Source organism: Nycticebus coucang, chromosome 8, assembly GCF_027406575.1.
Source record: "Nycticebus coucang isolate mNycCou1 chromosome 8, mNycCou1.pri, whole genome shotgun sequence".
In the NCBI taxonomy this organism is placed as follows: Eukaryota; Metazoa; Chordata; class Mammalia; order Primates; family Lorisidae; genus Nycticebus; species Nycticebus coucang.
This window is the reverse complement of record NC_069787.1, coordinates 116,452,091-116,468,576: the sequence shown is the minus strand read 5'-3', so window position 1 is coordinate 116,468,576 and position 16,486 is coordinate 116,452,091. Positions and strand designations below refer to the sequence as shown.

At 42.9% G+C, this 16,486-nt stretch overlaps 1 protein-coding gene across 2 annotated transcripts in view; it reads left to right on the top strand.

Moving 5' to 3' along the window:
• The window catches only part of WWTR1 (WW domain containing transcription regulator 1), a 151,411-nt gene that overhangs the window by 87,011 nt on the left and 47,914 nt on the right, over positions 1 to 16,486 (top strand). For both annotated transcript variants that reach the window (XM_053599671.1, XM_053599670.1), the window contains exon 3: positions 12,555 to 12,691. In XM_053599671.1, the coding sequence (XP_053455646.1) occupies positions 12,555 to 12,691 (137 nt within the window). The remainder of the gene's footprint in view (positions 1 to 12,554; positions 12,692 to 16,486) is intronic.

Below are 16,486 nucleotides of genomic sequence, written 5' to 3'. Positions count from 1 at the left end.
GTTTAAAATTATATCAAAATAAAGGTATTTACACACAAATGGATGAGAATTTGTATCCACAACTTTAGTGAAGAAGGATGGAGTTTGGGGGGGAAAATCGGTTATAACTGAAACATATTTTGCATTTGTTCAATGAAAATATTCAAGCAATAGTACTTTTTCTATTAACACCCACTCGTGAGTACAAAATTACTGTAGTTAGAGTTTGCATAAACATGCTTAGTTTAAAACTAAAGTACTTTTTAGGCTAAATTTGTTTTTCCATTAGCTTCTTGCATTTCTGTCCACCCCAAACTGAGCCACCTTGTTTGGCTCATGCTTTGGAACTATTACATTCTTGTCAATGATTTAAAAATTAGATTAGACTAAAACTTCTTGAGTATTTGTTAGGATAAATGGAAAACTATTAGATCTTCTTTTGTTAGTATTCAATCTTGTCATGCTCAAAGCTGAAATTCCTTTTCTACTTTGAAATGAAAAATTTTTTTTTTTTTTTTTTTTTGAGACAGAATATCACTCTGTCACCCTGGGTTGAGTCATTGTAGCCCATAGCAACCTCAAATTCTTGGGCTCAAGAGATCCTCTTGTCTTAGCCTCCTGAGTAGCTGGGACTACAGGCGCCTGCAACATTGCCCTGCTCATTTTTTTTCTAATTTTAGTGGAGATGGGGCCTCACTCTTGCTCAGGTTGGTCTCAAACTCCTGAGCACAAGCACTCTACCCACCTCTGCCTTCCAGAGTGCTAGGATCTTGTGCTGATGTGAGATGTGTTCCTTACCACCAAGACACTTAGCCAGGGCACCACAGGAATCACAGCTTTGACCTTTTATCACACTGAATTTAGAGTTACTGTTAACAGAAAGCAAAATCAATGGTTACTTAGCCACCTCAACTATAGGAAATCAAATGTATCTGTAGTTTTTGCATTAAATTGACGTCCACCCTTATTTTCCCCCCTTTTCTTGGGTTCATTGTACTATAGGGTATTAATTGATTTTTTTTTTTTTTTGCATTTGCATTATTCTAAACCCTTTATGCAGTTTGGATAGTTCCATAAGGGAAAGGATAGGAGCTAATATCATAGAGCATCATCTGTGTCTGGCGCTGTGCTAGGTGCTTTGCTTTTGTTATTTGACGAAATACTAAAAACATGTAATGAGAAAAATTAACCAGTCATTGTGGTGGGCACCTATAGTCTCAGCTACTGGGGATGGCCGAGCCAAGAGGGTTTCTTGAGCCAAGAGTTTTGAGGTTGCTGTGAGGGATGATGCCATAGCATTCTACCCAAGGTGACAGAGTGAAGTGAGATTCTGTATAAGGAAGGAATGAGGGAGGGAGCAATGTTTTCCGATGATTATTCTCATGGTCCCCCAGTGGCACTCCCCCCCTCCCCCATCTGGAGCCTAACTTGGTCCCTTTCGATGATACCTCAGTTTTTGTCTCTGATACTCCAAATTATTTCTTGCAAAATGGGACCCTGACTCCTAAAAGCACTTCTAATCTCTCCAAGACTCTGGGTTCACACCAGCCTTTTTTCTAGTTCTAGTTGTGTCATGCCTTTAAAACATGTCCCAAAAGAAGGTGCCAGGGTGGTTCATCCTCTTCCCTGAATTAAAAAAAAAAAACAACAACAACAAAAAGGAATTTAAGAAAAAAAATTTTTTTTTTGGAGGCAGAATGTTATTATGTCGCCCCTCGGTAGAGTACGTGGCATCACAGCTCACAGCAACCTCCAACTCTTGGGCTTAAGCAATTCGCTTGCCTCAGCCTCCCAAGTAGCGGGGACTACAGGCGCCCGCCACAGCACCTGGCTACTTTTTGTTGCAGTTGTCATTGTTGTTTAGCTGGCCCAGGCTGGGTTTGAACCCACCAACCTCGGTGTATGTGGCTGGTGCCCTAACCACTGTGCTATGGTGCCGAGACAGGAATCAAATCTTTTTTTTTTTTTTTTATTGGCCAGGGCTGGGTTTGAACCCACCACCTCTGGCATATGGGACCGGCACCCTACTCCTTGAGCCACAGGCACCACCCGGAATCAAATCTTTTAATATGAATAGAGGGAACACCTAGACTGACCTTAAAGAATTTCTGGTTTTCAGAAGGATTTGCCCTCTTCTTGGGGGCGGGGGCAAGTGGCATTTAATAAATTTAGCCCCATTAGGAGAGAAAGGAAGACAGCTGTAGTTTTAGCTTTGAGATATTTAACATTTGGAGTGAACCAAGCTATGGGTTCCTGTTTAAGAACAACTGGAAAAATAACATGTTAAAAACATGTGTCAGGGACAGAAAGCCTGGAAAAACAATTTTCAAAGTGTTTTAGTATTTATAGTAGTGTGGTGGCTTAGAAACAACTTCTTTTTTTTTTTTTTTTTGTAGAGACAGTCTCACTTTACTGCCCTCAGTAGAGTGCCGTGGCCTCACACAGCTCACAGCAACCTCCAACTCTTGGGCCTATGTGATTCTCCTGCCTCAGCTTCCCGAGCAGCCGGGACCACAGGCGCCCGCCACAACACCCGGCCATTTTTTTTGTTGTTGCAGTTTGGCCGGGGCTGGGTTTAAACCCACCACCCTCGGCATATGGGGCTGGCGCCCTACTCACTGAGCCACAGGCACCGCCCAGAAACAACTTCTTTGTAAAACTGATTGTGAGGGCAGTGCCTATGGCTCAGTGGGTAGGGCGCCGGCCCCACATATCAAGGGTGGTGGGTTCGAACCTTGACCCTGCCAAACTGCAACAAAAAATAGCCAGGCGTTATGGCGGGTGCCTATAGTCCCAGCTACTTGGGAGGCTGAGTCAAGAGAATCGCCTAAGCCCAGGAGTTGGAGGTTGCTGTGAGCTGTGACGCCACAGCACTCTACTGAGGGTGATGAAGTAAGACTCTGTCTCTTAAAAAAAAAAAAAAAAACTGATGGTGAGATTAAATCTGATTCCCACATGTCAGATGCAGCTGATGTGGGGAGCATATCTCATATGCAGACTCTGATCATTTGCAGTTGCAAAAACTCCAAACTCTGTGCTTTTAAGCATCACACCATTCACTGTTTTACTGTCATCGTCTCCCTGCCACTCTGATGACTGCCAGCCCCTCCAGGGCCTACACGTTCATGGCACTGGCCACCATGTGCACGTTAAAGTGTCCTAAATGGAAAACTGCGTGGCTAGCACATCCCAACATATGGGTGTGGGTAGAGCATCACTTCATCTGGAACTTGGCAATGGAAACAGCACAGTATTCTAATCTTGGAAGAAACTGACTACATTGGGTTTCCTAAAAGATGATGTTAATATATACAAAGCCTTAAATGTACTACATTTAAAGGATTTTCAGTGGCAATTTCACCACACTCTATTTGCCAGAACTGATTTTGGGGAACCAGGTGTGGTAACATGCACCTGTAGTCCCAGTTGCTTGGGAGGTTGAGGTGGGAGGATTGCTTGAAACCCATGTGTTTGGAGTCAGCCTGGGCAACATAGCAAGATCCTGTCACTTAAAACACAACCGATTTTGGAACCAAATCTGTATGGATGTACTTCACTGTAAATGCTTGTCCAGTGAATAAATAGATGAATACATTCCATTCCTATTGATGATTCTAGAATTCACCATTCACAAAGAGTCTCATCTTTTCTCCACCTCTTCTTTTTTTTTTTTGTGAGAAAAGAGAAAAGTGGAAGAAAGACTGTACCAAGTTCATATTTTATACTTGACATCAGAAGTAATGTAGTGAAACAAACACGTTGTTGTTCAGTTCCAACACAAGAAACTTACAGTGATTTATGAATCACTTTTTTTAACAGCATTATTGATCCTGATATGAGAGGGGAAAGGAAAATGCTGAGTGTTGGTAATAAAATTATCCATGATACAGCCCAAACTCTTCAGTAGGCCTAAGTCAGGAAAAAAAACAAAAACAAAAAGCCTTCCAGTCCTTTCCTTTTTCTTCTTGTTTTTTCAGGGAATAGGAAAAATAAGATTAAGCTAGAATTCAGGAATCCGGCTCAGTTTGCAAAAGGGAAGTAAGATTAGCCAGTGCTGGGTGATGTGGGAAGCTGGGAGCAGGTGACAGGCACCCCCAACACAATGGCTGGACTGCTCACCCTCTGAATGAGGTTCATGAGTCACACCGGGGGGGGCAGTGCAGATGAGACCCCAGCTTCCCCATAGGGTTTTCTCCGGGAAGTGGCGGTACATTTATAGTGTCCCCCTTTTTCCCACCCCAGGGACACAACTCTGGTAAATAAAGTCCTGCAGGAACCCACGGCTATTACAGTCTCCAAGTTGGCTTGGTAAGCTGCTTGAGAGCTCACAGCAGCTTTGCCTGACTCAGCTTCTGCCCTGACTGAGTAGGCTGAGAGAATGAGTCTGCAGAAAAGTCAGTGGTACTCAGGGGACAGGACTGGTGGTGGATAGATTACCACAGCTGGCCAGCGCGGAAGTACCAGGGACCTTTTTACACTGCTGCTGCTCGGACTGCTGCTGCTAATTTAAACAAGCGGAGGCTTCTTGGCAAAGGCTGTGAGGGAAGTTGAGGATTAGAGCCTGATAGTTAAAAATACAATCTCTGCCATTCATTCGGCATTCCAGAGAAGTCTGAAATTTTTTGAATTGGCAAATGAATGGTAGGGACCGGAAGCGTGCACCAAAATAATGTTTCTGGTCTCCTATCATCTTTTATTGAGGATCTTTAAAAGCCCCCTGTTTAGACGTGCATTATTATTCCTGTGTCCTGCAGCCATTTCTGTTTGATGAGCCTAAGTGAAAATCTGACCGGAAACTTTTAACTTTTAACCACAGAATAAATTCCTGTGGTTTTGAAGAAAGATGAGCCTTCCCATCCTACACGTTTCTGTTGTGTGAACAGTCACCTTTATTGTATGGGACAAGAGTCAGTTTTTATAGCTTTGGGGTTTAAACTCTTGAGTGTTTTTCTAATGGATGTGTCAGCTAGGTACATTTGCAGGCTAATTTTTACCTCTTTGTATCTTTTATTCTAATACATTAGAATAGCAGGAGATGGTGCCTTTTAGGATTTGGGCAGAATGGAAGAAGAATTATAACTAATATAGTGTTATTTATGAAAGCTGCTTTAGGACAAAGAATCATCTGGTGGGGGTGACTGTAAGAAGAATGACAACTTGGGAGGGAGATTGATCACTTTTGAAATATAAGAACACTTAAGCTGTGTTATCTTTTCAGCCTTGTCAAGAGCCAGTACTTTATTTCCGATGGACAGTGTATTAAAGTTCAACAGTCAACTCCCCATTATCCAAATGGAATGTTAGTTAGGGTTAAGCAGAGGGGAAGAATTTACTTGTTTGTGGCTACTAAGCTTACTGTTACACAAACAGGGGCAGGTTGGATTGCCAGTTTAGATAGGGGTCGTGATTTGATCCCTGGGGCTCCTCATACAGTCAGCTCCCCCGTGCTCAGCTCCCATTGGTTTCTGGTTTTAGACAACTGAGGTACTATCTGGAGAAAGAGTGTCCTTCTGAGTCTGAGAGAATTAGTGAGTGTGCGTACCAGCTCTCTTTGTTCTCGTGATTAAGATTCATTTCTGGTCCATTGGCAAAAAGTCAAAACAAAATAAAAGGTACCACTCAAAGAAATGCAAGGTATGAGTAAGACACGATGTGTCATCTTGTAGGCAATGAAATTTAAATGAGAGCACAGTGATCAGCATTTAATTTGATTGACATACAGGCATCGTTTATCCCCTGATTTACAACAGAAAAGTAAACCACTTTTTTTTTTTTTTTTTTTTGTACAGACAGAGTCTCACTTTATGGCCCTCAGTAGAGTGCCGTGGCCTCACACAGCTCACAGCAACCTCCAACTCCTGGGCTTACGCGATTCTCTTGCCTCAGCCTCCCAAGTAGCTGGGACTACAGGCGCCCGCCACAACGCCTGGCTATTTTTTGGTTGCAGTTTGGCTGGGGCCGGGTTCGAACCCGCCACCCTCAGTATATGGGGCCGGCGCCCCACCGACTGAGCCACAGGCGCCGCCCAGAAAAGTAAACCACTTTTGCATATTTGCATTATAATTCTAAGTGAGGAAAATTTCAAAACTTTGGTGCATTTCTTCAGCAAATCTTGGCATAGCGTTTGTTATCGGCTGACAATGGGTTAAATTTACTTGGCAAGTCCTATCTGGGAACTTTTAGGCCTTGTTCAAATAGGTTTGCATTTTTATTTTTAAACAGTGGGTCTAACTGGACTGGTTTACAAAAGGCAAGTTGTAAAGCCACGTGACTTAGCAGTTTTTAAGCTAATTGTCTTTAGGATGTACATTTGTTACAACATTAAGAGGGTGGTGAATTAGCCTAGTAACTCGAACAAGTTTTTTTTTTTTTTTTTGTCACCCTTGGTAGAGTGCCGTGGCAGCATCATAGCTCACAGCAACCTCAAACTCTTGGACTCAAGTGATTATCTTGCCTCACCCTCCCAAGTAGCTGAGACTACAGGTGCCCACCACAACACCTGGGTATTTTTTTTTTTTAGAGACCGGGGGTCTCTTGCTCAGGCTGGTCTCGAACCCGTGAGCTCAGGCAATCCACTCACCTCGGCCTCCCAGAGTGCTAGGATTACAGGCATGAGCCACTGCACCCAGCCCCAAACAAGTTTTTCAAATCTGATTTTCTAAAATAAGGCAATTTACTTGTATACTAAATTGGACTTGTAAATATCTTGAGTTGTAGGACTGTTGTTTTCACATGCCTACTGCATGCAGAACCCATTGCTGTATTTTACAGGGACGTTTCTATCAGATTCTACTGGAAGAGAAATAGGAACACCTAAAAAAAAAATTAGGTAGTAAAGGTCACAGGTAGCTCTGAATGGGATTGAGTTTTGAACCTGTCTTAGTTTTATGACCCTAGGCTGCTTTGGAGTGGTTCTCTGTAACTGCCTAGCTAGGTTGTAGCAAAAAAAAGAGGCAGGTTACGGGCGGCGCCTGTGGCTCAAAGGAGTACGGCCCGGCCTCATATGCCGGAGGTGGTGGATTCAAACCCAGCCCGGCCAAAAACTGTAAAAAAAAAAAAGCAAAAGGCAGGTTGGAGGCTGCTTCCATGTCCTTCCCTAACAGCTCTGTCAAGGGAGGGGAGCCCTCATATCTGACACTGATGTGAACTTGTCATATCATATATTAAAGAAGGGAGCAGAGAAGAAGGAAAGAGAAAAGAATTTGAAGAGGAAATCTTTGCCCATAAGAAATAATGTACTGCTAAGAATTTTAAATTCTTTCAAAATGAAGTACTTGTAATCATTTCTATTTTTGTATCTTTATATGCTTCCAGCAATACAAAATGTATTACATTGGCCTTCCCCACGGCAGAAAGTCTTTGTTGTGTGGCTTCCTTCCATACAGTGAGTGTAACAGGTCAGGAACCGCTGGGTAAATTCATCCCAAAAAGACCAGGCCTTTTCCTGGGTGGTAAGAAGCCAGTGGATTCTATTTTTACAAATAGGATTTCATCTTTGCTTTTCCTATGTTATGTATTTGCAAATTACTTTTCATTGTTTTTTAAAATTAGCTTTATTTATTTATTTATTTATTTATTGAGACAGAGCCTTATGCTGTCACCCTGGATAGAGTGCTGTGGCATCACAGCTCACAGCAACCTCCAACTCCTGGGCTCAAGCAATTCTCTCGCCTCTACCTCCCAAGCAGCTGGGACTACAGGCGCCCACCACAACGCCCGGCTATTTTTTTGGTTGTAGCTGTCATTATTGTTTGGCGGGCCCAGGCTGGATTTGAATCCACTAGCTCAGGTGTATGTGGCTGGTGCCTTAGCCGCTTGAGCCACAGGCACCGAGCCAAATTACTTTTTTCATTTTTATACCTACCTGGTATATCACACACATTGTGCATAATACGTGTATACAATCCATGGTTATTAAGTAAACTTAAACCAAATGTTGGGCTGGAGGTTGGAGCTACTTTCTCTGCACCCACTGCTGAGAAGTGAGCTTGAAAGCCCAGTGAACTGGCCACAAAATCTGCAAGTGACTTTGGTGGTCGTAAGAGTCCCAGAACAGACCTATCTTATCCTCACACCAGGGAACCAGTAACCAGTGGTTTTGTTCGCTTTTCAACCCCCTGTCTCATGGATGTGGGTAGTGAGACTATCAGGATGTACAATTAGGTCACACAGGGCCAAAGCTACTGTTAAAACCCCAGCATCCAGGGATGTGTGACTCCAAGACTTTTTGCACAGCCCTCAGGGTCTGGCAGCAGGCTGCTCTGACTGGGAGATGCCTATGTGACTTGTGCTTGTATTTTATGGGCAGTGGGGACCTGGAATCCAGGGGTGACACAGGTTAGAGATGTCTTTGATATATGGAGGTGAAATGAAGAATGGATTGTCTGGTAGAGAGGATGGGGGAGGAAACCAGAAAGACTGACAGAGGGCCCCCTCGCCCCCCAGGCCAGTGTGCTTGCTCATTGTGCCTTAGGGTAAAAGCTAATAAGGGAGGTTGCAGTGATTAGAGGGAGGAAATTGGCAAAGTTGACACCCCCGCCCCTCTGAGGGGCCTGTGTTGGGGGGGCGGGCGGGCAGTGAAGATGCCTAGGAGGGTGGGAGTGCTGTCTTAGCTGATTTCAATGACATTTTAACCCAAACACAGAATTAACCTAAAAAGTAAAATGACTTTGTAAATTTGAGTCTTCATTGAAGAACATATTAATCCATGAGGGAAAATTAATTTCACACAACACAGTTTTCCATAAGCTACAATTTTCAGTCAGTATCTTCTCAGAGAAGTACTGACCCTTCTTGCCTTGGCTAAGGCCAGGTCCTGGGAGCTGAAACTTTTTTTTTTTTTTTTTTTTTATTGTTGGGGATTCATTGAGGGTACAATAAGCCAGGTTACACTGATTGCAATTGTTAGGTAAAGTCCCTCTTGCAATCGGGAGCTGAAACTCTTTTCCAACCCGGGCAGTTCTCTAAGCAAAGGCTTTCAAAATGTAGTTGGAGTGAGGAGTTGGTTTGGCCTTTCCAGGATTGTGAAAGGAAACTGCAGAGGAAGTGTAGTGGTCAGAGGGGCTCTCCAAGGAAGGGGGAAAGCCCACCCCCCATGATATTATATTTATCACAGATACCTTTGACACCACACACCACCCAGGTCTTTCCATGTGAAATACTTTCAGGGGATTTTTTTTTTCTTTTTAAGGAAAAAAAGACTTTTAACACTTTACTAGTGTTAAAAATGTTTCTTCCTCGTGTGATAGGACAGCATGGGTCCAGGTCTCTGATTCCCTTTCTCTTTGGATTTGGGCCCCATAAAGATACAAGCCACATGGCCTGCATAGCCCTGCACCACTTTTCTTTTTTGTCTTTTTGTACTTTCATGAATATTTTTGTTTTTATTGAATAGGAAAACAATACACAATCACTGCTAAAAGCCTGGAAAGTACAAAGGAGTTTAGATGAGAAAAAAAAAAATCACGAAGGAGCCTGTTACTTGCATATATCAACATAGTTTGGTATCATTTTTCCCCTTTTGGTCCCATTTTCAAATCTGAAAACCATACCGACTATATTTGTATCTAAAGAACGCACATATGCAGGCAGAATGAATCTACACGTGTGTGTGTGTGTATGTGTGTGTGTATTGATTTCCAAGGGAAATTCTACTTTTAAAAGAGCAGAGAGACTTTTTGTTGAGGTAGATTCAGTGAGGGAGTGAAGCCAATGAGGTGGGAGTCGCGGGGAAGTGGGGATTAAGCCAGCTAAATTGTGGGTCCTGGCAAACAGTAAGGCCACACCGAGAAAGACGAGAAAGGAAATGACTCAGTAAGGTTGAGAGAGGGAGCAGAGATGAGACAGCGGAATGTAAGAGAGAGCAGACGTCCTGGGTTTGGGAAGGGGCGTGGGGAACTAGAGCCCCGGGCACTAACTGATTAGAACAAGAGGGAATTGAGTTTTCAAATCAAATCATCTGGGCTGCATTAAGTAAATGCCTCTTGTGAGCAATAGCTGTCCCTTGCCTGGGAGGACTCTTGAGGTCTTATTCCCTGAGCCTTAGCGCTAAAGCCCCTGTTGGGCGGACTGGTCTGCAGGGCTGGGAATTTGAGTGGCTTTTTTCTCAGCGTTGTTTCAAAGCAGTGAGAACTGGTCACTTAAGAAAGGCTCCCTCTTGTACTCCAGTCTTGGGGGAATGCAGAGAGTGACACTTTTAATGAATACATCTGCTAGAAACAAAACTACTTTAAATGTGTTGGCTGGGTGTGGAGTTTGAAGGCTGGGCCGCGGAGGCTCCCACGGCACTGAGGGGGTGCCGACGCCGCAAGCCAGGGCTGAGTTGTACATCTCTGGGCTCAGAACCATCAGGATGAGGGCAGGAGTATCTACCCAGAGCTCACACTCTGGCTCTGGGGATGGAGGCTGGCAAGCCAGGGTGGTCCCCCATTGGCTGTACCTGCTCTCACCCCTTTCAGGAGCCAGAGCCCACTTGTTCAGGAGGAGACGGCAGAGTGGGGGACCAGGGATTGGGAATGCATCCTTCCACTCCTGCAGCTAGAAGTTGACTTTCTGACCACAGTGGTGTCTTTGCACATCTTCCACCAGATGATATACATTGCACTCTTCACTGGGGGGCCTGTGTGATACTAGTTTTCCCGCAGCATCCATGTCTGTGGTGTCAGAGAGGCTTAGGAAGGTTCATGAAAGACAGAAGGATTCTTTTCCTTCTGGCACCAAAGTGGTGGATATTTATACAGGACATGCTTATCTTGGAAAACAGTTTTTCATAGCATGGGTTCTGAAGGAATAACCAAAGGGTTTCTTAACTCTAATTATTTTGCTAGCGGGAGTTGACTTAACACTGACAATGTCATTAATTGCTTCCTCACTCTGAAAGCCTTTGACAAATCTCCTGAGGTTAGCTGTGAGTTTATGCCTGCCTAAAATTGACAGAAGGATTTTATGAAAGCTTTAAAGAGAATTACACTTGTTAAACTAAAGGTGTGTAACTAAGACTCTTGTCTTTTTTTTTATGCTTAGGGAAATGATTTTCCTCTCTTTAGTTTTCCCCATCTATTTTTTTTTTTTTTAATAAGATAGTCTTGGTTCTTTTATTTTTATTCCTCCCAGTTTATTTTTTATTATTTTTTTGAAGACTGCAGAAGGCACCTATAGTATTAAAACTCTATAGTTACTCTTAACTCTGCTTTCTTTTCCAAGGCTGTCTTCCTCTTCTTTTATCTTCTTCCTCCCCTTCCTCTCCCCCTCCACTCCCTCCTCATTTAAAGATCTTCTTAGCAAAACATCCAAGTTTTCTTTCAAGGGCGATGGATGAATTTCCCATGGCAGTATCTTCAAATCTTGGATAAAGAAATCTGCATAAGAAGTTTAGCAATGGCAACATTTAAATATGAGGAAACAGAAGCAAAAGAAAATAAGACAAATGTAACTGTAACTTCAATGCAAGGAGGTTTCTAGCCCTGGGATGAAATGGTAGTAAGGGTGTAAATGAGGCCATGGTTAATGTGTTTAACAGAAAGTGCAATTGTTCCTTTTCTTGTGTGCCTAAGGAAGAGTCACCTGTGTGTGCGGCTTGATGCGAACAGGCAAGCCTGGTTGCGAGGTTCAGAATAAAGGGCTAACAGTGAGTTTCTTCTATCTAGGGGAATAGAAAGATCTCTGATACAGTTTGTTTATAAAATAAAGGAGAAGGTACCAGATGTATCTGCTCATCTTTAAAATCTATTTTGCATCCACATATATGTGTATGTATATATGTACGTGTGCGTGTGTGATATCGATAGAGCCATATCATAAACACTAAAGGAAGAACTTGATGGAGTCGACCGGGGCCTGCCTGTAAGGCACTAGGAGGGACTCTTGATGTGGTCTGGGGGGCAGTAGGCAAAGCTGAAGGCCCAGTCTGCCTTTCTTAGGACATATTGGAAACCTGGGGCAGAAGCCATGTTGGGCTGGTTTCTCTGAGATTGCGTCCTAATAACGAATGTTGGAAGTGGTGTGGGATTCTAGTTGTCTAGACATGTCTTCTTCCTCAGAAACCTTTCTGCCTCAATATCTAAGTTCCTACCTTGCTATGCTCATTCCCTGGCCTCCAACCACATTGTGGTCACCTGGCTTGGTGAAGGTGAGCTGCGTGAGGGTTTATGTGTGACCTTGATGGAGCTCACAGTGCCTTGCACTGATACTGTCAGAGCTCCCTTGTGCAGGAAGAGGGATCCTCATTATGGCAATTGTCCAAGCTGGGAGAGTGTGGGGTGCTGGTGGGACACGGGCTCTCTGGGGAGAGGGGAGTTTGCTGGGGCTCACTGCACTCAGGGGCAGCCTGGACAGTGAAGTCTTAGGCTTGTGTTCTGAGAGCTTCCTGCAGAATCCCCAGTGTGGCCCCATCAGGATGGAGCGTTAAACTGGCAAACGTGTCCTTGGATGAAACCAAACACAACTTGTCAGCCACTTAGAAGCTGATCCCAAGGAAAGAGCCAGTGTCACTTAACTGTCGTGCCATTGTTGGTGATGGTGATGAAGATACTGATGCTGACAATTAAAGAGATAATTAATTGTTTTCCTTCTTTTAGTCACATAGAAAAAATCACCACATGGCAAGACCCTAGGAAGGCGATGAATCAGCCCCTGAATCATATGAACCTCCACCCTGCCGTCAGTTCCACGCCAGTGCCTCAGAGGTCCATGGCAGTGTCCCAGCCAAATCTCGGTAAGCCCCAAGCTGTGACTCCAACCAAGGGACTGTGGGGCTCAGAAGTGGCCCTGGCTGTCTCTGTCCTTCACTGTGGTTTTTACTTCCTCTTGGCTAAATTGCCATATTACCTTCTGCTGCCTTTGCTGCCTTTCCTTGGCCACCTTGCCACCAGGTCACTATGCTGTTACCATAGGTTTACACTACATTTCCAGCACCCGCTCCGGTTGCCTTCATCAGCGTCCTCTGAAAAGTCACTTACACTCCCTGTCTTCATCTAGACTAAGGCCAGCAGGGCACATGCCCCTTTCTGTGATTTGGTCCCTGAAAACTACCTACAGTTGTTAACTCTGCTCTCAAATCCCTTTACTCTTTTTCCTTTTTTATTTTTTTTTGGCATAATCACTGCAAACTACATGTCTGACAGTGGGCTAGGTACTTTTGTGCTTAATCTTATGAAATCCTCCAAGTAACCCTACGCCAAGTAACAGACTCTACAGTTCATAGATGATGAAACTTTCCAGAAGTCACACAGTTTGTGGACTGCAGAGGTGAAGAGCAGAGCAGATCAGTCTGATTTTAGAACGCAGTTAACCATTGCATAATTCTCCCCATACGTGCTGTCGGATGATAGGGATCACTTTTCACTTTATTTACAGCAAAGCAATTAAGTGTGATTTTAGACTTGAGGATATTTTCTGCTAACAATATGTACACTAGAGATAATCACCAGTAAATCAATACAGGATAGCAACAGAACTGGCCAGCTTTCTTGGTAGTCATTCCCTTCCTCCCACTTCAGGGCTAAAAATAGGCCAATTTTAAAGTTTTATTATGTAAAAGATGGTGCTGTTTTTTTCAGATAACATTTTCATTTAAGATTAGATATCCAGATACTGTCTTATACACAGCACAGTTAATTTTAGGGAGTGAGAAGAATCTCCTGTTGGATTTTCAGGAATGAACAGGATAAAAATGGAAGCGTTATTCCTGGACACCCTTCCCTCACACTGTGGCTTAGCCACAGTCAGTATGAACTCAAGCAGACCCGAGTCAGCTCCAAGTGTCTGTTCTTCCAGGAAGTCTAAACCTTCTGAAAGAAAATGGCACCAGGCCTTGTACCAGTGGTGGGAAATGCAAGCTCCTGCGAGTCATTTGTTCCAAACATATAGGAAGGAGCTTGTGTAGAAAGCAGACATCAGTGTAGTAAAGAAACCCCAAATTTGGTGGCATTAGACTAGTTTCGTGGTTTCTTTAGCCATTTAATGTTCATTTAAAATTCTGAAAACTTACAAGGTTTTAACTTTAAGCTTATAATCAATTATAATTGAAAAAGATTTTTCATGGACCTATTAAAAAAAAAATTGAAGCCCTTCAAAGAGGCATTGAAAAAGTCGGTCTTTCTGGAATCCCCATTTCCTAGCCCCTAGTTTGTTTCCTGGAGCCAGCCAGTGCTTTCAGTGGTGTCTGCATGGGCTTCCTCACACTAGTGCGAGCGTAGTGGGAAGCTGCCTGTGCCTGGCCCTTTTCACCTCCGTACGGAGCTGCCTCATTCTTTAAAAAAAACCTGCCTAATAGGTTAACATATGGATATACTATAGTTTATTTAACTAGTTCCCATCTGTTGAGTATTTGTTACCAGTGCTGGCCGTACACCCAGTACTGGGGTGACTATCCTTGGTCATGTGCTTTGATGCTTCTCCTTAGGGTCCCCCCCTTCTTTTTTTTAATACAAGGTCTTGCTCTGTTGCCCAGTCTAGAGTATAGTGTCATCATCATAACTCACTGAAAATGATCCTCCTGCCTCAGCCTCCCAAGTAGCAGGGACTACAGGCTCGAGCCATGATACTCAACTCATTTTTCTATTTTATTAAGATGGAGAGTCTCATTCTTGCTTAGGCTGATCTCGAACCCCTGACTTCCAGTGATCCTCCCGCACTGGCTGGGATTATAGGTGTGAGCCACTGCACCTGGCCTCTTCTTAGTTAAAAAAAAATTGCACAGGCTCGGTGCCCATAGCACAGTGGTTACAGTGCCAGCCACATGCACCAAGGCTGGAGAGTTTGAGCCCAGCTCTGGCCAGTTAACCAACAATGACAACTGCAATAACAACAAAAATGTACACGCTGTAGTGGGCACTTGTAGTCCCAGCTACTTGGGAGGCAGAGGCAAGAGAATCACTTTGAGCCCAAGAGTTTGAGGTTGCTATGAACTGTGATGCCACAGCACTCTATCGAGGGTGACATAGTGAGACTCTGTCTCAAAATAAATATAAATAATTGCACAATAAGTAGGAAGTTGACTAAATTAGAAGAATCTTAAATGATTGAAACTTAATATTGAAGGCACACGAGTCTGCCTACACACACACACACACACACACACACACACACATAATTGCACCAGTAAAGTGTATCTAAAGAAGTTACAATCTGAGCATTCTGAAACAAAGTCACCTATGACTGAATAAAATACCTTAGTTTTCAGATTTCTAATAAATCAGCACAATGAATTTCTCAGGACACATGATCTTGGCTTTTTCCAACAACATTTGAGTATTTGCCCATTGCAAAATTGAGTTGCTATCTTATAGAGAATCACAGATGTGTCCAAAGGATGGAAATACAATTGGGAATGCTGAGTAAGTTCCAAAGACTATGAGATAATTTACAGCCACAAAGCCGTCCTAATAAGAAAGGATTTATTCAGAATATTTCATTTCAAGCCATAACCCTGCCTGCAGTTCATGATATTTATCAATCTTTAAAAATAAAAAAGAGCAGATCCTCTCTTCTTTTTTTTAAACTCTAGAACTTTGATACTTTGCAGTAGAATACAGCTGACTAACTAATAAGTGAACTTAAGTGATATGTCCCCTTCAATGGGAGATATTTATGTGCCTGTTACATGTGAAAAGGATGCCAAAGTATGGTTAATAAGATTACTATCTGCTAATTTTATGTGTCTCTGGAGCTGTGATATGATCAGTGACATAGTTAAGTAAATTAAGTAATACATCTCCTTTTTTGAGAGCTCTGTATTTCTTTGTAGGTTAAGTACATGGATGTGGGAATCAGAATGCCAGATTTGAGTCTCAGCTCTGCAGTTCCTACTTTGGTGACCCTGTTTAGTTACTTAATTGTACCTCACTCTGCCCATATGTAGAATGGGGATAATTAATGATATAAGGAAATACAGGGTGGCCATAAAGTTCACATGTCATTTAAAATAGTGTGCAATTTAAAACTGCATACGAACTTTATGGCCACCATGCATGCGGGTTTATATATGTGAAGTACTTAGAACTGTACTTGCTAAAATGAATGTCTATTCTTACCATCATTATTCTTTGTGGAAAAATTTTTTATGTTTTATATAACTATAGCATGTTATGTTTGAAGATAATTTCATTGCTCACTCTAAGGTTTTCAAGGGAAAAAAAAAGATGTTTTTTGAGCTGGTTAGAGTGCAAAGTGCTTTAAGTTAGGGGCGTTGAATTTCATTACTTTTAGTGAAGAGAAAGCTTCCTGGTGTAAATGCTTCTGTTCCTCGTCCCCTGAGAAGCTTCTTACTGGTAGATATTTTATTTCTTCTAAGAACTTTATTTATTTTTGAGACAGAGTCTCACTATGTCACTCTTGATAAAGATGTATCCCTGAAATAGTTTACAAATAAAGCCATATATATTTTTTTCTTTTTTTTCGTAGAGACAGAGTCTCGCTTTATTGCCCTCGGTAGAGTGCTGTGGCATCATAGCTCACAGCAACCTCCAACTCCTGGGCTTTAGGTGATTCTTTTGCCTCAGCCTCCCAA